The sequence below is a fragment of the Esox lucius genome, chromosome 17 (genome assembly GCF_011004845.1).
Source record: "Esox lucius isolate fEsoLuc1 chromosome 17, fEsoLuc1.pri, whole genome shotgun sequence".
Lineage (NCBI taxonomy): Eukaryota > Metazoa > Chordata > Actinopteri > Esociformes > Esocidae > Esox > Esox lucius.
In genome coordinates this window covers 37,230,081-37,257,852 of record NC_047585.1, presented here as the reverse complement: position 1 = coordinate 37,257,852, position 27,772 = coordinate 37,230,081, and the positions used below count along the sequence as shown (strand labels likewise).

At 43.9% G+C, this 27,772-nt stretch overlaps 3 protein-coding genes across 19 annotated transcripts in view; 2 read left to right on the top strand and 1 right to left on the bottom strand.

Moving 5' to 3' along the window:
* The window catches only part of cacna1da (calcium channel, voltage-dependent, L type, alpha 1D subunit, a), a 103,093-nt gene extending 84,194 nt beyond the window's left edge, over positions 1-18,899 (top strand). For 11 of the 15 annotated variants that reach the window (XM_029114022.2, XM_029114020.2, XM_029114021.2 and 8 more), the window contains 10 exons: positions 3,990-4,123; positions 5,260-5,376; positions 6,671-7,092; positions 7,993-8,019; positions 10,330-10,458; positions 13,234-13,400; positions 13,676-13,782; positions 14,329-14,483; positions 14,767-14,932; positions 15,420-18,899. In XM_029114022.2, the coding sequence (XP_028969855.1) occupies positions 3,990-4,123; positions 5,260-5,376; positions 6,671-7,092; positions 7,993-8,019; positions 10,330-10,458; positions 13,234-13,400; positions 13,676-13,782; positions 14,329-14,483; positions 14,767-14,932; positions 15,420-15,725 (1,730 nt within the window). In that variant the 3' untranslated portion in view covers positions 15,726-18,899. Of the gene's footprint in view, positions 1-3,989; positions 4,124-5,259; positions 5,377-6,670; positions 7,093-7,992; positions 8,020-10,329; positions 10,459-13,233; positions 13,401-13,675; positions 13,783-14,328; positions 14,484-14,766; positions 14,933-15,419 lie in introns of those variants that run through there. The other 4 variants (XM_034287401.1, XM_034287405.1, XM_034287403.1 and 1 more) reach the window with 4 other exon arrangements.
* A 215-nt stretch (positions 18,900-19,114) lies between these two features.
* Positions 19,115-23,142, bottom strand: LOC105006993 (parapinopsin). 2 transcript variants are annotated; one of them, XM_010865746.4, is made up of 5 exons: positions 21,704-23,137; positions 21,025-21,193; positions 20,606-20,765; positions 19,886-20,134; positions 19,115-19,299 (listed from the first exon to the last, which is right to left on the bottom strand). In XM_010865746.4, the coding sequence occupies exons 1-5, from the start codon at positions 22,038-22,040 to the stop codon at positions 19,189-19,191; spliced, it is 1,026 nt and encodes a 341-aa protein (XP_010864048.3). In that variant the 5' UTR covers positions 22,041-23,137; the 3' UTR covers positions 19,115-19,188. The 2 variants fall into 2 exon arrangements, with proteins under 2 accessions (XP_010864048.3, XP_034143297.1); XM_034287406.1 differs by lacking the exon at positions 19,115-19,299 and adding an exon at positions 19,318-19,710 and having other exon boundaries at positions 21,704-23,142.
* Positions 23,143-24,904: 1,762 nt separating this feature from the next.
* Positions 24,905-27,772, top strand: part of cacna2d3 (calcium channel, voltage dependent, alpha2/delta subunit 3) — a 54,312-nt gene continuing 51,444 nt past the window's right edge. For both annotated transcript variants that reach the window (XM_029114024.2, XM_029114025.2), the window contains exons 1-2: positions 24,905-25,738; positions 27,289-27,370. In XM_029114024.2, coding sequence (XP_028969857.1) covers positions 25,614-25,738; positions 27,289-27,370 — 207 coding nt within the window. In that variant the 5' untranslated portion in view covers positions 24,905-25,613. The remainder of the gene's footprint in view (positions 25,739-27,288; positions 27,371-27,772) is intronic.

Here is a 27,772-nt window from a genome sequence, read left to right as displayed (position 1 = left end):
TTGACTGTTACTGTGACTGACTGCTATCTTGACTGACTGTTATCGTGAGTGACTTCTATCAGGACTGATGGTTATCCTGACTGACTGTTACAGTGACTGACTGTTACTGTGACTGGCTGCTATCTTGACTGACTGTTATCGTGAGTGACTTCTATCAGGACTGATGGTTATCCTGACTGACTGTTACTGTGACTGTGCTAGGCTGTGGGCTTGCATGGCCTTAATGTGATAGAACAGTAGTGCATGCGTCTCTCCTACTAAAATCTCTGTCTCTCCTTCTGTCTCTGCCTATCTTTCTCTCTCTGCTTGAGCTTTTCCACAGCTTCTATTCCTTGTCACTATATTGTGGTATATTTGTGCATAAACTACTCTTAAGAACTTCAGAATATTCTGAAGCAGTTCTGTTTTAGGGTGGTGGCATGGAACTAGAGTTGCCTCTTCTCTCCGATTTCTGTCCCCAACATGCTTGTTTAATGTGACACAGACCCCTGCTTCAGAATCATTCTCTCTCTCTCTCACACACACACACACACACGCACGCACATGCACATACACGCACATCATGTACTGCAAATACACAATTGCATATATCTTCTATGCCTGTTTTTACATTGCTTTCATACACTTTCACGCGCACTCACACATGCGAGCATACACACAATGGCCACCACAAACACACACACTCACACACACATACATTATAATTAACATTAATGGCTTACTCACATGTATGGCTAGTTTTGCTTGCTTGCATGTGCTTGGTATAGTCTAAAGGCTTCCTAACAACATGAATCCCTCAACTGGAGTGGAAATGTACTGTTTGAATACATGAATACATTGGTCCTTGTTAGCCAATACCGTGCAGGAACAACAAAAACATATAACATATACCGCTACTATCTAAATGATGTTATACTTTACTTAGGAAATAGCTCATGGTCACTGGTGAAAGTCCCAAAATGGGTTGTGTGATAGTACAGATAGAAGGCCCAGTAGGGATCTTATATTTCATATGAATTATAGGATCTCTATTCTTGGCCCAGCATCTAAATAGCATTGAACTGTAGATGCGGTAAAGAGGTCAATGGAACCTAGACCGTGGGGATGGAAGATGTGGCATCAGGTGGTGTAGTGGTCAATGCATTGGGCCAGTGATCAGAAGGTTGTTAATCCAGAAAAGGTGCCAAATCTTCTGTTAAGCCCTTGAGTCTGACATTTAAACCTAACAGCTCATGTACGTTTCTATGGATAAAAGCATTGGTTGAATGTCTAAGATGTAGAAGGACTCTTTCAATGGTGAAATGTTGAATCCATCCTGATTCGTTGGGACCTCCTTTATAAACAGGATGAACAGGTATCTGCAGAAGGCATTTTGGACAGATACGACAGACATTAACAAGTACCAGAGTGAAGGCAAGAGGAAACTGAAGAAACAAAACGTACCTACAGAAGATAGCTGCAATGCCGGTCCTTGCAGAGCATCACCAGGGAAGATGGCCCAGGCCTTGTTGGGTCAGTGGGTCTCAAAGTTGCGACAGTTATTGCAAAGGAATGGATATGTGAGCATACTCTAAAGATAAGTGCTTAATTTGGACATGCAATTAAGATGTCTTAAAGTAGGGCTACTATGGATATAAAGGGTTGTCATTTCTAAATGGTGAAAGGAACATTTCCACAATCTATAGAAGCATTACCACAATAATTTGATAACAATGTGGATAATGTTATTCAAAGAAGGATATCCCTAATAATCATTTTTTACATGGACAGGGACTAATATATTCAGAAAGCCTCAATGTACGCATGGAATTTCTAATTGTTGCTGTTGTCCTAAAAACTCCACATGCGCAAATGAGCTTAAATTATGTCAAATATGGTGGGGGGGGGCAATGAGGAGGTTGAAGTTCTTACCCCCACGGAATCTTTCCCCCACGCGTGACCATTGCATTTCTGTTGTTTTGGTCAAGTTCTTTTGACCTCTCTACCGCATCTGTAGCTCAGCTAAGGTTTGGCTTTAGATGTCTTTGAGGTGTACCAGTGAGGTACACCAGTTCTGTTTTAGGGTGGTGGCATGGAACTGGAGTTGCCTCTTCTCTCTCACCCGTCCCCCAGCCAGAAGATGGTGTTATGGATGTCGATGATATTATTGATTTAGTATTTACAACCCCGTTTCCAAAATGGTGGGACGCTGCAAAAAATGCAAATAAAAACAGAATGCATTGATGTGCAAATTTGTGCATTAATCACTAAATCTAATTGAAAGTAGTACAAAGGCAACATATCAAGTGTTGAAACTCAGTGTTGAATGTTATTGTATATGTAAAAATACATGCAAACTTTGAATTTGATGCCAGCAACACGTTTCAAAAAAGTTGGGACAGGGGCATGTTTACCACTGTGTTGCATCACCTCTTCTTGTAACAACACTGTAAGCGTTTGGGAAATGAGGAGACCAATTGCTGTAGTGTTGAATGTAAAATGTATTCCCATTCTTGCTTGATATAGGATTTCAGCTGCTCAACTGTTTGGGGTCCAACAGTTATTTTGATTTTTTTTCATTTCATAATGCGCCAAATGTTTTCAGTGGGTGACAGGTCTGCACTGCAGACAGACCAGTTTAGCACTCTTACTACAGTGCAATTTTTTTGTAATACGTGCAAAATGTGGTTTGGCGTTATCGTGCTGAAATAAGCTAGGCCTTCCCAGAAAAAGATGTAGTCTGGGTGGCAGCATGTGTTGCTCTAGAACTTGTATGTATTTTTCAGCATTAATGGTGCCCATTAATGGTGCCCAAGTCACCCATCCCGTGTGCACTAATGCACCCCCATACCATCATGGATGCTGACTTTTGAACTGTGGACACAGCGGATGAATGGATGATTCCCAAAAATAATTTCTAATTTTGATTTGTCAGACCACAGGACAGTTTTCCACTTTGCCTCAGTCCCACTTATATGAGCTTGGGCCCAGAGAAGGTGGTAGTTTTTCTGGATTTTGTTTGTGTATGGTTTCTTCTTTGCATGGTAGTTTTAACTTTTAACTAGCGACGTACTGTATTCACAGACAATGGTTTTCGGATGTGTTCCTGAGCCCATGCAATGATTTCCACTACAGAATCTGGTCTGTTTTCAATGCATTATTGCCTGAGGGCCCGGAGATCACAGCCATCCAATATTGGTTTTCGGCCTTATTCCTTGCGTACAGAGATTTCTCCAGATTCTCCGTAGATGATGAGTTCCCCAAACTCTTTGCAATTTAATGTTTAGAAATATTATTCTTAAATTGTTGCACTATTTTCCTATACAGTCTTTCATAGGGTGGTGAAACCTTCCCCATCTTTACTTCTGAAAGACTCCCTGGGATGCTCTTTTTATACCCCATCATGTTACTGACCTGTTGCCAATTAACTTAATTAGTCATGAGATGCTCCACCAGGTAATTTTCTTTTGCATTACACAACTTTTCGAGTCTTTTATCGCCCCTGTCCCAGCTTTTTTAAAAGTGTTGAAATCAAATTCAAAGTGAGCCTGTACATTTTCAAGAAACAATAACTGTTCTCAGTTTCAACATTTGTTACGCTGTCTTTGTGCTATTTTCTATAGAATATAGGGTTTACATGATTTGTATTGTCACTGATTTCTGTTTTTCTGTACATTTTACACTGCGTCTCATCCTTTCTGGGTTGTACTTGTTATTGAGGCCTTGGTACAACAGGGAAGATTGCATATCCATGTGATGCAGCTTGAGGGCCAGTTTCTAAACCTATATGAACTGGATGATCTAGGTCATGTCAGATACCAGTACTTCTGCCAGTGCATTGTAGTCTATGGAGGTCCAGTACATTAGTCACATTGGCCCGAAACCAGGGACATCAGAGAACACCACCATGCTAGGGTCCAGTATTTGAGGGGTACGTCAGGGTCTCCCAGAATGCTGTGCAGTGACCTGCTGTGTGACCCAGGAAGCGTTTGTGTGGTCTGTTCACCCAGACGACGAGGTAACCGTGGGGAAGTTCTATGCCACCTTCCTGATACAGGACTACTTTAGGAAATTCAAGAAACGTAAAGAGGAGGGCCTGGTGGGGGCGCACGCCTCCCAGAACCACACGGCCATCGCCCTTCAGGTGAGTGACAGGGTGTGTGTGTGTGTGTGTGTTTGAGAATGAGGGAGAGCGCAAGTTGTTGGAAGAGGTTACATTAACATTTGTACATGTTGACAATGTGTGTATGAAAACTGTGTAATTTAAATATTTGACCAATCTGTGTATCAACTGTTGTTATCTGTGATTCAGCAGGTAATTAATGATCGGAGCACTTGTTTACAGTGTGATTCTGTTATGTGATGACGTGTGATGACGTTTATCAATGTATGTCTCTTTCTGAGAGACATGTGTCTTCATCTTTATGTTAATGTTCACGGTGTTGTGTTTATCTGTCTGCATTCTAATTGGCTCACTAATCCCTTATAAAGTACACTAAGGTTGACCAGGGCCCATCCAGCTCTGGATGTCACTAAAAATATTAATCTTGTATTTTATTTAACCAGTGCTTTGGGGCGGGGCAACTTACAGTCATGCCTGAATATATTTTGCGTATGATTGTCCCCAAGAAACAAACGTGTGATCCACGTTCTGCCGTGTGGGTCGTTTGGGATGCAGGCGCCGTCTCTGTCCGCTCACTTTGGTCATCCGGTGTTTATACATGTGTCCATCACGCATTGGCCGATGAGGCTCACACTCAAAGCAGCTCATCTCTGTTTCCATCTCCGTTAGTGTCAAGTCACGGGGGTTCAACCATTTAGGTAGTCCTCTCTCTATCTCCTCATGCACCTGACTGAAATTATCATATAGTGAGGCAACTACAGGCAACTACAGATCATTCTAGTTTTAAAGACCGTCATTCTGAGCAGATTGAAATACTTTACCACGCACGCAAATAGAGGCTACAGTTTTTACACATGAGTGAGACCCCTTGGTGAGGGTGAGTTGGCTCCCTTTAGGATAATGAAGACACAATATGGACATGACACATTTTGTTTATCTCTTATAAGTGTTGTCATCTCTCACAGTCTGTCTGAAACTGTCCAAAATGGCTGTCTGTAACGTCAGTGGGCAAACTAAGGGCAGCTGATTGCGTGTGTGTCTGTTTTTTTTTCTGTGTGTTTGTCTGTGTGTGTGTGTGTGTGTGTAAAGAGCTTATTTTCCTGAAAGACAACCCCCCTGCCAGCCCTTAGACCCTCCCTTTATTGTCATGGTTACAGGCCGGCCTTCGCACGCTACATGATATTGGGCCCGAAATTCGACGAGCGATATCATGTGACCTGCAGGATGAGGAGCTAATAGACTTTATTCCAGAGGAGGACGAGGAGATTTATAGGGTAACTCATTCCATTTATCTGCCTGAGGTCTGTGTGTGGCACGACGGCACGCTTGTTCTTTAGTCTTGCTGCAGTGTGTTGGTTGGGGGAACGGAACGTTATGTTAATGATAATTTAGGTCTATAACGGCCCACATCAGTGTCCATGTCAGAGGTAGGTACTGTACACAGCACACCTTGATAGCCACAGGTACTTAATATTATGGTACTTTGTGTCAAAGCACTTTCCAGTTACTGACTAAATCACAAAGCTCTGAAGTCCATCAGTCACCAAGGTTGACTGGATATACAAGTTGCATGAATCAGACCTGGAGGTGTAGAGAAAAGACTACGTACTATGTTCATCTCAGAGGAAGTAAGCCGTTGGGTGTTCTTCTGTTTTTCTTTTTTCGCTTCAGATGAGAAAAAAAAAACAGATTGTAGTGCCTTCATTTCGCTCACATGAACCATTAACCATTGAACCAGCTTTGGAACTTATTTTCTGCCCATATAATGATTTCTGAAAGGAAAACTATTCAACAATCACAACAACTCCAGTCCAGTTTGCACATCAATAACAATTGCATATTCATCCTCTGTGTTGAACAGAATGCAGTCTCTGACCATTGGACAATGTGTTGAACAAAAAAATTGTCCCTTATAATTTGACCCAGTGTTGAAAAGAAAGTAATCCCTGACTGTTTGACTCTGTGTTTTTAGAGAAAATAGTCCCTGACTGTTGGACACTGTGTTCAAGAAAAAGTAGTCCCTGACCATTGTTTCCTGTGTTATACAACAAGTAGTCCCTGACCCTGGACCCTATGTTAAAGAGAAAGTAGTCCCTGACCCTGGGACACTTTGGTAAAGATAAAGTACTCCCTGACCGTGGGACCCTGTGTTATAAAGAAAGTAGTCCCTGACCCTGGGACCCTGTGTTATAAAGAAAGTAGTCCCTGACTGTTGGACACTTTGTTATAGAGAAAGTAGTCCCTGACCATTGGACCCTGTGTTATAGAGAAAGTAGTCCCTGACCCTGGGACCCTGTGTTATAAAGAAAGTAGTCCCTGACTGTTGGACACTTTGTTATAGAGAAAGTAGTCCCTGACCATTGGACCCTGTGTTATAGAGAAAGTAGTCCCTGACCATTGGACCCTGTGTTATAGAGAAAGTAGTCCCTGACCATTGGACCCTGTGTTATAGAGAAAGTAGTCCCTGACCATTGGACCCTGTGTTGAACACTGGAATCCTTGACTATTTCACCCTGCGTTAAACAGAAAGTAGTCCCTGACTGGTTGACTCTGAGTGTTCCTCCACAGCGTAACGGCGGCCTGTTTGGTAATCATGTCAACCACATGAATGGGGATCACCACCGGCGTTCATCGGGTCACCAGACCAACGCCACACAGAGGCCCCTGCAGGTGCAGCCGCCTCCACACTACGCCCACATGGAGCAGCCGGTGGGGCGCCTCGGCCGGGCTAACGCCATGTCCCACCCACACCCTAACCACCACCACCATCACCACCACCATCACAACTCCTCCTACGGCAAGTCGCCCAAATCCACCAACATCAACCTGAACAACGCCAACGTCTCCAGTCTGCCCAATGGAGGAGGGCACCACCATCGCTACTATGAGCACACTCCGCCCCCTGCCAATGGTTACCCAGGACACCGTGGCGGCCCCTACTACCCCGACTACGATAAGCTGCCGCCTCGCGGCACGCCGCAGGGACAAAGGTAACCACACACTGACCACCAACCATCTCTTTCCCTGGCTATGAAATGAAATGGGTGAAGCGTCAAGTGTGAGGTTGGAGAAAAAATGAGAGGGAATGGAGAAGTGTCTCTAGGGCTTGAAGAGTCATGTAAACTCCCAAAATACTTTAAAGACGTATAATATGTAACGTTTACATTATTTCGTCACTCCTTGTCAATTCATCCGAGTGACAGCAGAGTCTCTCATAGTCATATGGCTATCTCTGTGTGTATGACGATGTCACTACTGATGTTTTTTGGTAAAATGGAACAAACCTGGGCTTTAAGATAGCATGAAGAGATGGCATGCTGCTACCATTAGTAATAAGGCCATTCTGTGTACCGACCATTTATAAATTTGTAGGCAGGCCCTAGTTTCTCACCCTTAAACTCACATGCTCACATGCTTATCTACATTTTCGTTCCATAACCACTGATCAATAGCACTCTGAATCAGTGGCAGTTTGTTCCATCTAACTGACCAAAGGCACGTTTCATATTTTGTCAGGCCACTCATCCCACAAGCAGCCAGTCATCACGCCTCTCTGGAGCACCTCAGGGTTGGGTTCAATGTCCATTTAACTTCTGATCCATTCAGAAAATTATTCTAAATAAACATTCATAAAACTCAGATCATTATCGATTTCTGAACTGTATTGGAGATGTAACTGACCCCCCCATCCTCCCTCCCCCCAACATTGGAACACACACACACATCACCCCTCTTCTTTTCCTTCTGCGATAATACATATATATAGTGATGCATGTATATGCTTGATATACTGTATGATATATATGTCCCTACCCTTACTGTCTGTTCTCTTCTATATCCTACCTAACCAAAATGCTTTCTCTCAACCATCTCTCTGCTTTCTTGGACAGAAGGCGCTACTATGAGACCTATGTTAGGTAGGTTATTTTCCTAGGTATATCTAGAGCAGTATATGTCCACCGTGACAAAGGGGAACCTTTTATTTAATTATTTCATTTTTGGGGGGTGCCGGTGTGACTGATTGCATTCCTCCTAGGGTAAAAATGTTTCAGTAATTTTCTGAATTCTCCAAGCAGAAAACTAAATATTGGCTCTGAGAGTCTTACACCCAGAATCCCTGGAAATCTAGTGTTTTGGGAAAGTTACTGGAATGTTTGGAACCCTAATCCCTGCTATAATACTGCTGAGCATGCTGGCCAGTCAATGCCTGACCTTATCCCTGTTTCTGACCATGTAGCTGTCTCTCTCTCTGTCTGTTGCTGTTCTTCTCCCTGTCTGTAGCTGTCTCTCTCTCTCTGTCTGTAGCCGTCCCTCTCTCTGTCTGTAGCTGTCCCTCTCTCTGTCTGTTGCTGTTCCTCTCCCTGTCTGTAGCGGTCCCTCTCTCTGTCTGTTGCTGTTCCTCTCCCTGTCTGTAGCTGTCTCTCTCTGTATGTCTGTAGCGGTCCCTCTCTCTGTCTGTTGCTGTTCCTCTCCCTGTCTGTAGCTGTCTCTCTCTCCCTGTCTGTAGCTGTCTCTGTGTCTGTAGCTGTCCCTCTCTCTGTCTGTTGCTCTTCCTCTCCCTGTCTGTAGCTGTCTCTCTCTATATGTCTGTAGCTGTCCCTCTCTCTGTCTGTTGCTGTTCCTCTCCCTGTCTGTAGCTGTCTCTCTCTCTCTGTCTGTAGCCGTCCCTCTCTCTGTCTGTAGCTGTCCCTCTCTCTGTCTGTTGCTGTTCCTCTCCCTGTCTGTAGCGGTCCCTCTCTCTGTCTGTTGCTGTTCCTCTCCCTGTCTGTAGCTGTCTCTCTCTCTATGTCTGTAGCGGTCCCTCTCTCTGTCTGTTGCTGTTCCTCTCCCTGTCTGTAGCTGTCTCTCTCTCTATGTCTGTAGCGGTCCCTCTCTCTGTCTGTAGCTGTTCCTCTCTCTCTCTGTCCCTGTCTGTCTATATCCCTCTCTCTGTTGCGTGTCTCTGTCTCTGCCTCTGTCTGTCTTTGTCTATCTCTTTCCCTGTCCCTCTGTTTGTCCCTGTCCATCTCTATCTGTTCCTGTCCCTTCCTCTGTCAATTTCAAAATGTCTGCCTTTGTTTTGGATGTTCAAAACACACAAATATGTAATAAAAATGACCTTACTAAATCCTGCTTACTAGTAAGGCCAACAATAACCTTTAGTTCTATAAAAGCCCTGAGAACAGTTTTTATTTTGAATGTGCAGTTCATCATAATTACAGAATATGTTTCTTTATCTTGTAAACTGCTAATTAATTAAAATAAAACATGTAATGTTGTAGTTTGGCTGTGCTGGCCTTTGAAGTCAACCTAACTGAGAATTGGTGACTATAATAGGGAGATGTACTTTATGATACATACAATTAAAGACTTCCAAAACCATCATATCCCAGGTGACCATAGTTTTCCTTGGAGCAGCAGCGGAGGTGTAAAGTGAACATGGTTAGTTAGTGGTTAGGTGACTGTGCGGTCTGTCCGCTGGCCTACTGCTCCTACCGTCTAGGTCCATGTTGTCTTGATGAGGTGCTGCTGGTGGATGGGGTGACCAGTGCTGGTGGATGGGGTGACCAGTGCTGGTGGATGGGGTGGGCAGTGCTGGTGGATGGGGAGGGCAGTGCTGGTGGATGGGGTGAGCAGTGCTGGTGGATGGGGTGACCAGTGCTGGTGGATGGGGTGGGCAGTGCTGGTGGATGGGGTGGGCAGTGCTGGTGGATGGGGTGAGCATTGCTGGTGGATGGGGTGGGCAGTGCTGGTGGATGGGGAGGGCAGTGCTGGTGGATGGGGAGGGCAGAGTGCTGGTGGATGGGGAGGGCAGTGCTGGTGGATGGGGAGGGCAGAGTGCTGGTGGATGGGGTGAGCAGTGCTGGTGGATGGGATGAGCAGTGCTGGTGGATGGGGTGAGCAGTGCTGGTGGATGGGGTGAGCAGTGCTGGTGGATGGGGTGAGCAGTGCTGGTGGATGGGGAGGGCAGTGCTGGTGGATGGGGTGGGCAGTGCTGCTAACCCATGGAGGCTGGAGGTTTATACCCCGCATGGCTCTGTTCCCCTGCACCTCCGCTTTCGGAAACCACCAGCGCAGACTGGTGAGGGGAGGACAGCTAATAGTAATGTCTGGAACCTGTGCCATTCTGTACTCTCAATCCCAGACATTAAAATGAGCCTGTCCTCCAATTTTAAGGAGACAGAAGGATCCACTGGGCACCAGCTCTTCTGAGCTCTGAACCTTGACACCTAACCCTAAACCAACAGGTCCCAAGGGGGAGACGCGTGCCACCCCACGATCCGGCGGGAGGAGGAGTTAGAGGAGGACAGGTACTCTGGAGAGTACTACAGTGGAGAGGAGTTCTATGAGGATGACAGCATGCTGTCAGGAGACAGGTACCGTAGCACTCTACACTACAGCCTTAATGACATTCACATAGACAATGGAAAGTATTCAGACCACTTCACCTCCTCCACATTTTGTTGTGCTATAGACTTCACTTATTATTGATTATGTATACACCGATCAGCCAGAAGATTATGACCACTGACAGGTGAAGTGAATAACATTGATAATCTCGATATCATGGCACCTGTCGGGGTGGGATATATTAGGCAGTAAGTGAACATTCTGTCCTCAAAGTTGATGTGTTAGAAGCAGGAAAAATGGGCAAGCGTGAGGATCTGAGCGACAAGGGCCAAATTGTGATGGTTAGATGACTGGGTCAGAGCATCTCTTTGGGTCATTGTTCATTTGTAGGAGGAAATTGGCTCTTGCTCAGTTGTGCACCATGGCCTCCCACACCTCTTTCTGTTCTGGTTAGGGAAAGTTTGCATTGTTCTGTGAAGGCAATAGTACAATGCGTTCCACGAGATCTTCAGTTTCTTTGCACTTACTCAACTAGTCTAAAGGACAGTTGTATTGCTTCCTAAATCATTTTTCAGCTGTGCTAAAACAATTGCTAAATCAATCAATCAATCAAATGTATTTATAAAGCCCTTTTTACAACAGCAGTTGTCACAAAGTGCCTTACAGAGACACCCGGCCCTAAACCCCAAGGAGCAAACAACAATAGTGTTGAATTTCAGTGGCTAGGAAAAACTCCCTAAGGTCGAATTTTAGGAAGAAACCTAGAGAGGACCCAGGCTCAGAGGGGTGACCAGTCAACTAGTCTAAGAGTCCAATTGGAATAATAAATACATTTCTCTGGGCTAAATCCAGAGTCTATTTGATTTTAGACTAGGTCAGAAATATGACCAGGTGGACAAGTACAGGGACAGCAATGGGCCCCCCAAACCAGGTAATCCGCAGGTGTGGACCAGGACCTCATCTCCTCCTAAAATTTAAAACTGGAGGAGACTGAGAAAAGTTAGTAGTGCATTCCTCATATCCCCCAGCACAATAATATAGCAGCGTAACACCTTGGAACTGAGACGGGGGGGTCCGGTGACACTGTGGCCCTACCCGGGGGAAGCCCCGGACAGGGCCAAACAGGCAGGAAATCAATCCACCCACATTGCCAGGCATCAACCAAAGGGACACCCACCAACCGCAACCCCCCTGAATGAGGGCCGAGTATTGCTAGCAGCGTACAGCCCAATTGCACAAGTGCACAACAGAGAGTCAACAACAAGCCAGTGACTCTTCCCCCGAAAGGCATTGGAGGGAGGGCATCCCAGTGGCGACGAGTGCCCACCTGGCAAGACAGCAAGTGTGGACAGTATTAAGCCTACTGGTCACCCCCGGGCCAGGCTACACCTAAAGGGTTTTCTAATGATCAGTTAGCCTTTTAAAATGCTAAACCTGGATTAGCAAACACAACGTGCCAATGGAACACAGGAATGATGAATAGGGACACAATGAGGGGCAAACAAGATACATGTGAAGACTTAACTAGACACAGGTGAAACCAACCAATCAAAGAACATAAAAACAGAATCAATAGACACTGAAAAAAGAAATTAACTGGTGGCACAGCACAGGTTAGCTCTGCTGTTACAACACTGTATTTCTGAACAATTTGATGTTTTTTTTTATTGGACAAAAAAATGACATTTCTAAGTGACTCCAAACTTTTGAACGGTATATATATATATATAATATAAGGTCTCACACTTCATAATGCATGTTAGAGCAGAAAACAAGCCATGAAGTCCAAGGAACTCACTGTAGACCTCTGAGATTGTGTTGAGGCATAGTTCTGGGTAAGATTATAGAAAAAATGCTAAAGCATTAAAAGCCTAGGAGCACAGTGGGCTCCATCATTGTGAAATGGTAGAAGTTTGGAACAACCAAGACTCTTCCTAGCCAAGCTAAGCAACCAGGCAAGAAGGACCTTAGACAGGGTGGTAACCAAGAATATAATGGCCAATCTAACAGAGCTTTTGAGTTTTTCATGTAAGATGGGACAACCATCCCTGCAGAACTTCATTGATCTAATCAGGCCTTTATGGTAGAACCACTGGACAGACGCCACTCTTGGGGGATGGGAGAACTTGCCAGAAGGACAGCCATCCCTGCAGAACTCCATTAATCAGGCCTTTATGGTAGATCTGCTTGACAGAAGCCACTCATGACACCTGAAGGACTCTGACAACATGAAAGAAATTATCTTTTCTGATGAGACCAAATTAAAAATATTAGGCCATGAATGCCAAGCGCTACATCCAGCGAAGCATTGTAGTACCACTCATCACAGGGCATGGTGGTGGGAGCATCATGCTTCTCAGGGACAGGGAGACTGGTCAGGATTAAGGGAAGGTTGAACGGAGCAAATTACAGATAAATTTTTGAAGATCCAGAACACAGAGGAGCTTAGACTAGATTGAAGTGGCTTCGGGACAAGTCTGTGAATGTTCATGAGTGGACCAGCCGAAGTCAGGACCGGAACATGGGTGAAGGGGCCTTAAGATTACCGTTCATCAACAATCTCCATTCAGTTTGACAGAGCTTGAGAGGAAACACAAGTAAGAATGGGAGAAACCATCCAAATCCAGGTGAGCAAAGCTGGTACTGTAGAGGCATACCCAAAAATACTTGAAGCTTTGATCGCTGCTTAAGTTTCTACAAAGTACTGAAAAAGGATCAAAAGAAGCTGTGTCGTTATAAAAACAATAAATAATTCTGCGAAGTAGGTCGTTTACCTCCAACAACTTGCCATTGCCTTCCAGGAGGTCCTATAAAGAATACCTGGACAGCTACCAGAACAGTGACCCAGAGTATGAGACTCCTAGAGGCTACCATCATCCCGACAGTTACTATGACGACGACGAACAGCCTCTCTACCACGACGGAAGGAGGTCGCCTAAGAGACGGCTGCTTCCTGCAACACCTCAAGGTAACATCCCTCCTGCCGACCCTGCATGCCTCTGAAGCTCCGGTTACTAAGACCAGATGCTGTCGCTAATGTTTCATGGCTATTAACCCACTCGCAAGGTATTTGAATCATTCATCAAACAACTTGCCACTGACTTGGTTTGCTCTGATTTTGAAGTCACCTTGGTGACGTTTTTTTTGTTGGTTTGTGAATGTGTATTGATGCATGTAGTCGTTGTCTCCTGCATGGTGTCAATGGTTTCAACCTCCTGTCCTGTCGGCCTGTCACGCACCCAGGTCACAGGAGGCCCTCTTTCAACTTTGAGTGTCTGAGAAGGCAGGGCAGTCAGGATGAGCTGCCACACCAGCGCACTGCTCTACCACTGCACCTCATGCAGCACCAGGTAACACATCCCTGCCAGTTCACTGCTCTACCACTGCACTTCATGTAGTACCAGGTAACACACACCCCTCACAGTGCACTGCTGTACCACTGCATGGAATGGACCACCGCGTAACACAAACCACTAGACAGCTCTGCATCTGCACTGAATGCAACTCCATGTGTCACACTAACACACCGTACCACAAACTGTAACACAATGTAACAAGCACACTGTAACACATGCACTGTAACCCACTGTAACACACACACACACACTGTACTACACATTCTGTAACCCAATGTAGCACAAAACACTGTAACACATGCACTGTAACCCACTGTAACACACACACACACACACACACACACACTGTACTACACATTCTGTAACCCAATGTAACACAAAACACTGTAAAACACACACACACACCGTACCACACACATTGTAACACATCCATCCAAATAGGCCATGTTACTTGAAATGATTAATGAAGACCGTGGTTTCTGGCGTCAATGCCGTTGTTAGAGCGCTGTGTGTGTGTGTGTTCATGCTGTCTCTTTGCAGGTGATGGCTGTGGCAGGGTTGGACTCCAGCAGAGCCCATCGTCTCTCCCCCACTCGCTCCACCCGTTCCTGGGCCACTCCCACCGCCACTCTGGCCAATAAGGAGCAGTCGCCCTACTATACACCACTCATCCGGGTGGATCACCCTGGACGCAGGTATAGCAAAGACCTCTTCAAATTTACTGTACTATGAGAGGTTGATTTTTGTTTCTGTTGTTCTGGCTTTTGGGGTGTTTGCCAGGGGTGATTAGTGTTTCCTCAGTCTTGGAACGGTTCCGGGCGTCACCTTACTGGCTCACTCTTTTTCACGTAGTTCCTCGAAAAGTTGTGTGGCACTCTTACAGTAACCGTGGAGTCCCACAGGGAGTTGCAGTGTCTCCGGTCCATCAGTCTGATTTCCACTGTCCTCCATGGGTCTGCGTCCTCTGTTCCCCCCCAGGGAGAGCGGTGCCAGCAGCCATGTGTCTGTCCGGAAGAGCTCGTGGTACACAGATGACCCAGACTACCCCCAGAGGACCTACTCCCCGCTCCACCTCCAAGTACCCCCAGAGTACCGCCAGCAGTACCACCAGAAGAGAGGAAGTGCCACCAGCCTGGTGGAGGCGGTGAGTCGTTTCATATTTATAATGACATTGCAATTGATTTAATGAAATGTAATGTACTCAAACGGAATTGTTCAGAGAAAGATATATAGCTCCGGGAAAAATGAAGAGACCACTGTACCTTTTTCTTTCCTTTCCAAAAATTGAAAAGGAAGGTTTTGAGTGAGGAACAGAAGGGATAAAATTAAGAGACCACTGCAAATTAAACGCTTCTGTTCCTCACTCAGAAAATTATTTTTCAAATTTTTTGGAAAGGAAAGAAAGGCGCAGCGGTCTCTTAAATTTTTCCGGAGCTGTACTTTATATGCTATGATACAGTCAATGGAAATCATCATTAGAGAGGACATATGAAAGGATACATGGCAGTTATTATTAGGCGATCAGTACAATTTATTTCAGGTAGCCAGGGAGTGTATCCAAATCAGACTGTAAACTTTCTGACTAACATCACTTTAAATTACATTTTACCCATGAACCCGATATCTCTCAGGTGTTGATATCTGAGGGGCTCGGGAGATACGCCAAGGATCCGAAGTTTGTGGCTGCCACCAAGCACGAGATCGCAGACGCTTGCGAAATGACCATTGACGAGATGGAGAGCGCGGCAAGCCATCTGCTGAATGGTGGCGTGGCCCCGGTGGTTAACGGGGTCAACGTTTACCCGGTCATGAGCGAGCGGGACTACGACCTCCAGGACGCCACGGCCAATTACAGCGACGAGGAGCCGGAGGCAGAGATTAGAGGGCCGTACGAGGAGGACCTAGCAGATGAGATGATCTGCATCACCACTTTGTAGGATGAATTACTAGGAAAAAACTGCTAGTATGTACTCTTCATGTAGACGACAGTACCATCAGTGGAAAACTAAATGAGAAATGCATCTATTGGCTTATAACCAAAAGAAGTGCCTTTTACAGGGAAGAGAAAGGCACCTATGAGGAGAGGGAGACACTCTGATCCCGCCCACTTATTCTCTCACTTGCCCTCTGCCAGCCAGGGAATTCACGTCACGCCTGTCAATCACAGGGCCAGGAGCCAATCCTGTTGCCAGGGAACCTTGTTAGTCCTGCCCTCCCAGACCAACACTACTGGCACATAGGAAGACCTTGCCCAATTGTCATAGGTTGCTGTCTGTAGGTGACATTCACATGTTAATCCACCAGCCAATCACAGACAAGGATGTTGTGTCAGGGGAGGATGTACCTATTGGCAGAGGCATGAGGTCCACCCAAGGGGTGGGTCTTTAAGGGTGATGACAATCAGATGTAAGATGTCATTCCCTCTGTCACTTTATTAAGGTTTTGGCATATCATGCAAGTTTTCAATGCAAGCATAGAGTCATATCTCCCCCTTACCAAACCTTCCTTAGATGTTTTAGAATAACTTTGAACCTGGAGTCATTGACATGAATAATTGAACGACTGCTGTAGATGAGTTACAGAGACAAGAGCAACAGATTCTCAGAGATTCACCAGTTTATGTATGCAGGAGATATCACATTTACAGGCATCATCAAACTGGAGATATACATTTCTGAGGCGACTACTACAGCATTTTGGATAAATGCACTAGCAAACAGGTTGTTTTTAATTTTAGAATAGCCTGACAATTAATATTTCATAGTGGATATACTGTAAATGAATTGTATTATATAAACAAAAAGAAAAACTTTGTAAAGAGATGTTCTATATTTTGTAATTATGTACCATTTCAAAAGAAGATCAGCAATACGTACCCTAATGAACCCTATTATGTTCAGAGGAAAGATGGTCGGTGGTGTTATTCTTTTATTAGGTACATTATTCTGAGATTAATTTGCCTTTTCTTTGTAGTTGCTCATATGCATCCTTGACTTGTCTGTGAAAGCTGCTTTTTTTATTATTTTCGTTTGTTTGTGTTGGAAAACAGCTGCACAAGATATGCAAATGTCTTTTTTTTTTTTACTTGTTTCATGGGCAAAGAAATTACTGTATGTGTTGCTCCAAACTAATAACAGTACAAAATGATATCCCCCTTAAAGAGCATATTTGTTATCTAAGGCTCAAGGAGGCTATCCTTTATAAAGAGGTGATTCGAAATATTTGTATTTGCATATGTTGTGCAGGGAAGGTACAGGAAGTTGAAATGCATGGTGGACTGACAATGCTGCCTCATTCACCCATTTTAAAAAGCAGTTCTACAACCGTATTAGTCTCATCCGTCCCAATGAACTGAAATGCCTTCTGCTGCTGAAAGCAAACACCATATGAAAGAAAAAATCTGTCGTTTTCAGTGCTTGTATTGGGATTGTTCCCAAATATATGATTTGTTGATAATTGATCAAGTCCACTCCGCTGATCTTTTCCAACTGAATCTTCCTAATCACCTGGCCTTGATGTTGTCGTTGCGAGCGAGGCTTGTGACTGACTGAGCCTGCGTTAGCCGAGACAGACGGGGGATGCGTGGTGGCCGACTGGCGAGGGGCACGTTCATCAGGGGCGTCCACAGGACGGACGACCTCACGTGGTGAGAAAACGTCCTGGTGGGTCCATGTTCTCCGCCGTTGTTGTCCTCTTCTGTTGTGTTGCGTCGTAACAGGCCTGACGCGTTTTAGCTGGAGAGGCTAAGCAATACTAACCCCCTCACTCTCTCAGCATCTCTGTCTTCTCTCTGCATACACTATACCTCATGGTGGTCCAGCGCCGTCTGGGGAAAACATATCAGTCTCCCTCTCAACCAACCAGTCTCTTGCCCACAGCGAGCTTCTCCTTCCAATGAGAAGGGACCATTTGTACTACGGCTCGTTTTACGAGAAAACTCCACCCTTGTTGCTATTGACGCTAGTCGATATCCGATGCACCGCCATTTTTATTTTCTTTTAAAAGACTACTAAGTTCACTGCTATTTCAGGGGCTGCCCTGGAGAGTTTGAATTAGCACAGATGATTGGTAGGTGATGAGACGTGTGGGATTTGTAGTTCATAAGTGTTTGATTTGTAGTTCATGAGTTCACAGCGTACTCAGTGAAAAGAATACTGTCATGAAAATGTAGGTTTTCCACTTTGTGTGCACATTGAAAGGGCTCTTTGAATCATTTGTGAGTATAAAAAAATGAGTTTTGGTCTTTTTGTTGATAACTCTTGTGAAAGGACCAATGCGCATTCCTGGCACATTGTACTATTCGTAGCAATTACTGATAAACTGAAAATATGCATTATTTTGTAAACACTTTAAAAAAAAAAGTTGTGTTAAACTAAAGAGAAAACCAACTTACTTTTACCTCATGTCAGGGATTCCTGAAAAAAGAAAAAAATGATTTGGTTCATTCTATACCAATGGTATTTAAATATTAGCACATAGCTGTTTGTCTTTGCACAAGTAACTGTGTAGTGCTATTGTTTCTCCTTTTTCCTATACACATTTTTGTGTATTAAGGTGAGACAATTTTGTACTTTTTTGTGACTGTCTGTATGGTTTAGTGAAATCTATATTTGTCATTTACACCTCACCTTACAACGCTGGGATGGAAAGAATATGAAAGAAAAAAGATACCATCATGACAGTGCACTGTTCCTCTGTTTGCAGGTTAAAAAATCAAGACAAATTCAATTGTAACACGCCAGTTCACAGAGAAACACTTATTGATTTAAATATTTTGATTCCTTTTAATTCTATTATATAATTATGATTACTATTACTACTATTACTGTTATTAAAGATGTATTAATATAGAATATAATGTAAAATATGTACAAACGTATGGAGAGACCCATGCTAATGTTCTCTACTTGAAAGTCCTGTTATTTGCTCTGTAAGGTTTTTATTCAGTAAACATGATTTCTCTTAGTAGCAAATGCTTTATTATGACCCTTTAGGTTTTGTATCAACATTTTTTGTATTTTTCCATTTTATTTTGGCCTTGAATTCATTTGAATCGATAATGACATTTTATTTTCTAATGATTATTACTGAATAAACTTACATTGAAATTCTGCAGTGTCAATGCTTTGTTTCACTTAAATAATAGCGAAATCATTTACTGTTTTTTTTCCCCCTTTTCTTTTTTAACCCTCATCTGTCACCCTTTCACATCTGAATGTTTTGTTGAAACACACTGTCAAGTTGTTCGGTTACGATACAGTAAGAATGCCATGCGAATCCCCTTACTGCGGAACAAAGTAATATTCAGAACAGAAAGTAAGGGGTACATTTTTATTAATTTCTTTAAAAAGGCATCGAACATGATTTGTGACAGTTGGTGTTGCTGTTGTCTGATTGTGTTCAACTGGGGGAGACTTTGCTGTTGGTTGCCACCGAGGTCTCCATCTCTGACTCCTCAGAAGGCCATGGATTCCTCCCACACAGTAAGAAGGGCACTGCGTACTGTCGGAACTAGACAAGACACCGCGCCGTCATCACACAATGTCACTGTATGAATGGCTTCGATTTTAAGGACAATGTATAGAACATGTGTGCAGGTTAAACAGCAGCTTAAAGGACATCCAAGTGTAAAGGACATCCAGTCAACGCAGAACATCAGCAGGCCCTGAGCTAACGTCAGCAGAAAGAACCATTTCGCTCATCTCCACCAGATGGAACCTGTGGACCGTTAAACGGGTTTCAGGTCCGTCATAGGGAGAATCGTATTCACTTGTCATCCCAGAGATGGGGCGGCATGTAGCCTAGTGGTCGGAGAGTCTGAACAGTGGCCAACAGATTGTTCAGTTCAATCCCTGAGCTGGCAAAGTGAAACACCTGTCCTTCTGACCCTGAGCAAGGCATTTTCTTGCTCTGGGGTCGTTACTGGAAATGAAGATGTGTTATCAGTGAAGTTGCCTGGCATAAAAAAAAGATCACAATGTATACCTTAATCTGCTATCATCATTAACATGTTCCTATTTTTACTTGTCCCTGTTTACTGATCAAACTGCCGGGTGTTTTGGACACGTAGATGTATACAATAGGTGCGCGTGTGTACCTGTTTGTTCATGTAAAGATAGATGACAGGGTTGTACAGTGTGCTGCTCTTGGCCAGGTAGACCGGGACTGTACCCAGCAGGGGACTGATGTGGGCGTCGGGGTCAGCGACCACTACCAGGGCCAGGGTGGCGTAGGGAAGCCAGCTGATCAAGAACGTGAGCACCATCAGAACCACCATGCGGGCCACCTTGGCCTCCGACTGGGCTGCGGCGCCCCCTGCCAAACATCCCATGCCCATCTTGGAGACCTGCAATCGCCAACAACCCAGCAGCACACGCTGTAGTAGTACCTCAACCTGTGTCTACATAAGGGACCTGCAACCAGGACACGGTGAGGAACTGGAATGTGGATTCTGCAGTATGGGAGATGTGAATTGCGTACCACCCCTCATCTTCTCAGAGCCCATTGGATTAGATGAACAGAGTGGAGGGATCTCTGGCTTTCTGAACCAGTAGGAACTGAGAAGGAGTCAAGTGGGGGAGGATGCGAGGATGCGGGGAGAATACGACTAAGATCTGCATGGTCTTGGGCTCAGACTTTTTACTGACCATGTAGCCTGACCAGGAACAGTGGTAAATTCTAGGCTGCAGTTGTCACAGTCCGGTTTTAAAATCAATAAAAGCTCAATAAAAGCTCCTTTAGTAATGGCAAATGCTACATGACCTGCATGGACCGACCTTAGGAGGCGGTTTATAAACTGCGCATTGAGTAGACCTACCTGTCGTAAGGTGTACATCAGTTTTAAGTAAGAAGCCACAATGATGAGCAATGGCACTGCAAAACACAGCAGGAAGTAGCACAGGATATAGGAGACATTAACAGGATCGCGGTTGTGCCAGTCGGGGGCGCATGACGTCCGCACTCCCTCCAGCTCGTACCTGTCAATCGGGGGTTGATAAGGTCAAGTTTAGCAGTTCAAGTTCAGCAGTAGTTATCAGTATGAGCCAGCGTGTGGTGGATTAATCTGAGCTACATTCTATGTGTTTTCTACGTCCTGGAACGTTCGCAATGAAATATGCTACATAGAGCAAACATTCCTCTCCTACATGTGGAATTAGTAATTCTGCTCTATTCATGGGCTTTCTGGGTGCAACGTTTGAGCTGAACTGATCATTGGCTTGAAGTCACAGCATGTACCTTCCCCAGCCGAACAGGGGCGGGGTGTTCCAGATAAGAGACCACGCCCATGACAAGGCCACGCCCCATGCCGCGTGCTTCCTTTGGAAAGAGATTGGTCCTAGTGGCTTGCTCACCACAAACATCCTCTCCACTGCAATTAGAGCTACCGTGCACAGCGATGTGATACCTGCAGCCAACGGAAGACATGGTAAAGTACAGCAGTTACAAGGAGCCTCACAGGGCCTCATCGAGAAATCTTTTCTGCTAATCATTGCCTCAAGATATGCTAAATGATTGAATTGACTGACAATCACGACGGAGTCGATACGATACATTGCTTTAATTTAGTAATGGACAACGTCTAATATCAGTTGATTACAATTAATCATGTTGCACTCCTGACCACCTTTTATCACAGACATGGCAGTGGGAGGGGTAGAATGTAAGCTAAGGAGACTGACACCCAGGTTAACTAAACTACCGTCCTTCAGTTCTACTGAAACCAATTCAATATAAAAAAATCAACAAAGTTACAGTACAACTTTTTAATTAAATTGTACACATTTCGATTTTTGTCCACTTTCAATACAGCACACAGACTTTACAGAAGGTCCATATTCAATTATCATCTATTTCTATGTGGTCATTACACAACTCACAACCTCCATCCTACAGACAGTCCAGAGGGGCCACTCACCAAAGAAGGACACAGAGAATCCCTCCATGACACAGCCGGTCCGTCCAAGGGAGAAATAACCCATAGCGTTGTTCACCACGGACAGAATCCCGCCAGTCATTGCCGTCCCCAGGTCAGCAATGGCCATGTTGACCAGGGCATAGTTCAGAGGCTGCCTGAGCTGCTTGTTCATGAGGGACACCACAATCACCGTGGCATTCAGCACTATGGCGGGCAGTGTGAAGGCTGCCATGATGACCGCAAGAGTGATGTAGCCGCCGCGGGATAGGATCTCCTCGCCCTGGGGCGGTGGTCTCAGGTAGGATGAGGCATTGGATTGAGAGGCAACGAGCAGCATTATGGGTACAGAGAGACCGCCACACCACCTAAGAAAGTCTGTCACACTCTTCTGAGTAGCTCTGGCAAAAAACGCCACTCTATGAGGTGACTGACAGGGTGCTCACACAGGCAGAGAGGGGCATTGCTATCTGAGATTAGCTACTCTAAGAAGTGTGATGTAAAGTCCCACAGATCCGGACTTAACAAAAAGTAATTCCCTCAGGTGATGATCCCACTCCACTCCTCATTGTAGAGGCTCTCACAACAAGTCGCCTCTCAGTTGTTGCCATTGACTTCAAAGGAACGGCTTCATTAAATTATTGAAGTCAATTTGATAGGAATTGCAGTCACAACATTCACTAGCAGATCAAATACTAACGGATGAACACACAAACACAGACACACGCACCATGGGTTCAGAGAAAGTTGAAAGAGTCAGCCTCAGACTAAGAGTCTTTGTGTGTGTGTGTGTGCCTGTGCGTGTTTTGCTAAAGCTGTTATGTGTTGTTGTGTCCCAGCTTTGCTTATCAAGGTTATGTTAGGTTATGCAGGCCCCACATGAATCCCCGCCCCATGTAAGGCATGGCTTAACCCATTAAAAACACCATGTGTGTTGTGTAACCTCTGTAACCTCTTGATCTAAACGTATGCCTCTCTAAATCATAAGGATTCCCCCTCTTATAAAATTGTATATATTTTAATATTACACATACTGCATAGGTTTATGGGAATCTGTGTGGTAGTATATAGATCCACTAGGATGTCGAGGGGTCATCGTGTTTCTTTACATTTTTATTTTATTTTCGAATTCTCATAATATTCAAATGGAGAATGCGCAAGGAGCCTGCCTGGTGGGGAGGTGCGCTTTTTTGTTGTGCGTCTCTCGCGGATGGTGGTCTCAGAGCCACATAACTGTCACCGTGGTGCCTCTGCGTTTGTGGGCTATGATTAATTAAGGCCTCCGTTCAAAAGTCCTGCATGTAGAGGACCAGTTGTGAAAACGCTTAAACACTTGGTTTTATGGCTGTGGGCATTAAGCATTGAGACACTTTTTTTTAAAGGGATTGAGAAAGGCATACTGTAACGGGTCAGAGGGTGAATTTATAGTGACCGGACTTAAGTTAAAACCCGAAGGCGTTAACATGCCAGCAGGACAGAAGGTGTATAAGCTTTTACGAGGTTTAACTTGAATTAAGTCAAGACAGATAGCGAGTGTTTTGGTATCCGGTCAATCACTGAGGCATTGGCGTTGCGCGCATAGAAACGTTTAAACGTTATAAATCACCTATTAACTGGTATGAAAACCAGCGCTTGTGCAACTACTGTGTTTGAAAAACAAAAACATGAATAGTTATATTGATCGAAGCGGCTCATTAATTTGGAGGCAGTTTCAACGTGGGCTTAATCTTGAGTTCTTGAAATATAAAATTGGGTGAATTAATCAACAGAACTATTCAATACCTTGTTCTTGTCTGCGTTAAACGGGTTATATCTAGGCCTACCCAGTATGTTGTCAATATAATATCGTTATGGAATCCCTCGCGTTGAATAGGCCCATCAGCAACCGTCTTGAGTGCTACTCGGATAAGATGTTGCGGAGTCGGTATGCGTCTCTAAGCCTTTATTTTGAGTCGATAGTTAATTAAAAGCGGTGACCCTTCTTGCGGTAAATGTGATTGGGGCCCATACAAAAAAGAGGCTTTGACCGCATGCTGTAGCGGTTGAAATTGTCCATCATCGCGCGCCTTATCGGCACGTTTCCAGCCTGGCAGATGCTCCTCGCACCTTTGATGTACGACGTAATTACCAAGCTAATAATGGCCTTGCGCAGAAACGCGTCGTGCATGGCGAGAGATCCATCAATCCGTACACCGCCTTGACATCATTATCTCGCCCTAATCACGTTTAGAAAGAGTACCTCTCCAGGACTTCAAAAATGAGAGGGGTCGGTTTGAAACTACTGGTGGCCAATGACATAACTGTCTGTCACATCACTGATTGCAATTGTAATATTTTTAAAAACAATGCAGGCCATGTTCCATCTGCGGGCATCGTATAAAGGAGAGTACAGCGCTAAAATGCAGTTGAAATTAGGGGAGCAAAATTTGTATATGCATTCACGGATTTACCTGCACATTTCCAAAGAATCATTCACAGAGACTGGTGCCTTTATTTTGTTTTTCATAGTCTGTGAAAATGCAGAATACTTGACTATCTTTTAAGGTGGTATTATTTGTTTCTTATTTTTCGTCCCCACTACCATTTCAGCTAGAATAAAGTAGGCTATAAGTAAGCAACATGTTTAAAAATGTGAGGCTATTAAAAAAGGCTATTATTGACAGTTGAATACAATTCGAGACGTAAGGGCCTGTAAGCGTTTTCCATTGGTCTAAAAGCTAAATAAAGGGCTTATAGTGAGGTTAAATGGACTGTTTGGGCACAGAGATCCTCAAAAATGTTTCATGTTAGTGCAAGTTTCTCAGTGACATATTTAAAACCAGGTTAACTCACCTTTTTAATTACATTATACAAACAATGCTATGTAACGGAATGTCTATCATTAGAACAACACATTCTAAGACGGCACAACTCTATTGACATATGGCTATTGCTTAGGCCAGTGCTAGTCTACCAATGTCTTAAACATTGATATTTGATTAGCGTAATAAATGCTTAATCAGTCATATTGATGTTATGTCTGATGTGCATATTGCATAGATCTACAATTTCCTCCACTAGCACACTGGCAACGAGCGGTTGGCCAGACCGTACAAAACACATCAAGCAACACAGCATCGTCTCTAAAACACAGAAAGAGGAAAACACCGCAGCAGATCATAAGCAGTCACATGTCGAGAACTGCAAAGAAAATGCTATGCAGGAATAGGAATAGCCCGTCGTACTATGTCCGCTCCTGGAAATTCGTTTTCTGCGTAAGTCCTGTCGGTACCGTAGTCTGTCTTTCGAGCGCGAGGCAGTCTATCCATCAGGCAGCGCAGCCTTGACCCCGTACAGAGGCGGTCAAGCTAAAGTTTTGCATTTTACCGTTTCACATTTTCGCGCTCTTTCGGTGGCTCACAGATGCAGGATACCCAAAAACGTATTTGTCCTCTTCTCTCCGTCTCTTTAGTGTCCAGCTTCTTTCTCTTGCCTCCACCATCAGAAACACATCGTCCTGGCTTGGTGCCCACTAACAGCCTAGAGAATATGTTTTTGATTTGGGGCAAGAGGCTGAACTAGCCTACGCAAATCAAGAATGGCGAGAATATCGTAAATGGTTCCCCAGACGATAAAGGGACCAGCAATAATATCAGACATGTAGGCTTGATTTCAGTCTCGCTCTCTCTACCCTCTGGTGGCGAAGGGCTCGCGCAGATGTTCATAGGTCAACGCTTTCTTTCAGCTCTCAAGTAGCTTCAGGTGTGTCAACAACTGACCCTTCGGACGCGGAACTGGAGCGAGGAAAGCAGCGGGAGAATATGTGCTGCGGGTAAATGAAGCGGCTGCTTCTCGCGCTGAGAGCGTTTTCTGGGGAGTGGGGAAGTCGCGCGTTCTATTGTACTGGGATCCGTTGTCGGAAAGGCTGGTGAAGATGCCGTGGAATTGGAGGATGCTCTCTTCGCACGTGTGCTACGCCAGCTTCCTTCTTTTCTGGATAACAGTGGGCACCTCAGTGGTGGACGTGATGGGGTCCCAGCAAGGGATTCCTCTGTCAGTGTAAGTGGAGGGATTCGTATTCATGCCCTGGACATTTTTGCGTAGCCTACTAAGTAGTCATACCTTTGCATATCGGTGAGTTCCGGTATTTGGTTACGTGGAGGGTGTAAACGGGGTTGGCTACTTATATTAAATGATGAACAATTTGCAAAAAAGCAGCATTTAAACTAAATTCAACATAAAATAATATAAATAATAACCTATATATTAACTTTTTGGCAGGATGTTAATTTACACATTGGCATAATATAATAACATTTAAAAATAGCCTACTATTGACTCTTACGCAAAGATAGAAAATTATTATATAAATCCAACTAATCAGTCATGGCAATTTAATATAAAATTTGAAACAGATTTTTGGCCTTTTTGTGACCAAGATACAATCAACTACTATACAAACAGTTGACTTAGGCTATGCCATGTTATTGTCATGTTATTATTACTAAAATAATAAAAAGTTATTATCACGTACATTTTTGTACATTAATACCATATGTGACAAGGAGACGTTGATAAGAGTATCAGGCTGCTATACCGGAATGTAGCCTAAAAGACCGCTCTTGTCCTCATCAGGCACGCCAATCTCTACACCATCTGAAGAAGCGGTATTTTATAATAAAACACCAAATCAATTACTAGAGGCATGTTTCGCAATCACAAAGGCATGTCACACGTAATCCCGGAGCGCTGTAGCTTGATCCGGGACACTCCACAGTCTACAATACCGTCGTTATTTAGCAACTGGATATCAGATGGTTCCTCGAAAGTGGTCTACAGATACTGAAAATTCATGGTTTATTTTCTTTTAAACAGCCATTTCAAATGAAACCAATGCTAGATCAAATGTTATGATAGTGATGGTGTTATTTGAGGATGTTTTAGTATTTCTGTTATAACCATCACCCATTAACACCAAACCAAATAAATTTTTTGAAAATCTAATTTAATTTGTTTACATGATTACATCAGAGACCAAAGAGAGAACAACATTTGGGATGAGTTTGTAATGGTAGTTCAAAGAAGAAACAAAATGTAAAGTTATAAAACAGCCATATTCTCTTCTCCGGAAGACTGTAGGGGACAGTTTGTATACACTTAATCCACATCAATCAAACATAACACATATATACAAAATAACCATTAATAAAATGGTACTTTGGGAAATATAACTGCAGGAATTGCAAATTTGACATAACGATGATCAAGTAAAATGTAGGAAATTTAGCAACGCTATTCTTTCATAGTTTTTTTTTTTTTTTTCAAGAGCAAAAGTGTCTTCAAAGTCATAGTAAATCCTCCAGCCAGCCAGATAAATAGACAACATCTAGATATTATGGATCATGGTGGTTTATGTTTTAGAGATTTGTTTTGAAATCAATAGTTTTCCCATTTATCTGTAGTGTACATTATTAATGTCTGTATATGTTACATAAGTCCTTGTGTTTATCAGTTATAATAACAACATAATTCATAACAATATATAAATGTTCTCCAGGGTAAAGTTGCAATATAATGTATAACAAGACAAATGTTCTCTTGGTTTCCAGGGTAAAGTTATGGGCCTCAGCGTTTGGCGGAGAAATGAAATCAATTTCTGCCAAATATTCTGGATCTCAGCTGCTGCAGAAGGTATCTCTTTTCTAAATCTTCCTTACACTAATCCCTGCACAAGTACACACACACACACAAACACACACATGCACGCACACGCACACACAAACACACACGCATGCACTAACGCACACACACACACTAACACGCATATGCTATAATGCTGCATACTCCTTGAATGGCTACTGACACATTTCTGTGTCCCAACAGAATACTGATGTGTTTTGTTAGAAAGGACTCAGGTGTGTGGATCAGAGGCCCATCTGTGTATGTGTGTGTGTGTGTGTGTTTGCGTGTGTGTGTTTGTGTACTGGTCACGGCCCATTAACCACAGCACTGTTCCTTCTCTCATCTCATCTCAAGTTCACTCTCCGGAGTCAAGAGTTTCTACCCTGGGACATAAACGCGACAAGGAGACAA

Coding starts and splice junctions, on each gene's coding strand:
- LOC105006993 (XM_010865746.4), bottom strand. CDS start 22,040: ATGCTGCTCGTTGCCTCTCAATCCAATGCCTCATCCTACCTGAGACCA. Junction 21,194..21,703: donor ATTCTCTGTGTCCTTCTTTG/GTGAGTGGCCCC, acceptor CGTTGGCTGCAG/GTATCACATCGCTGTGCACG. Junction 20,135..20,605: donor TGATGTACACCTTACGACAG/GTAGGTCTACTC, acceptor TGGCGATTGCAG/GTCTCCAAGATGGGCATGGG.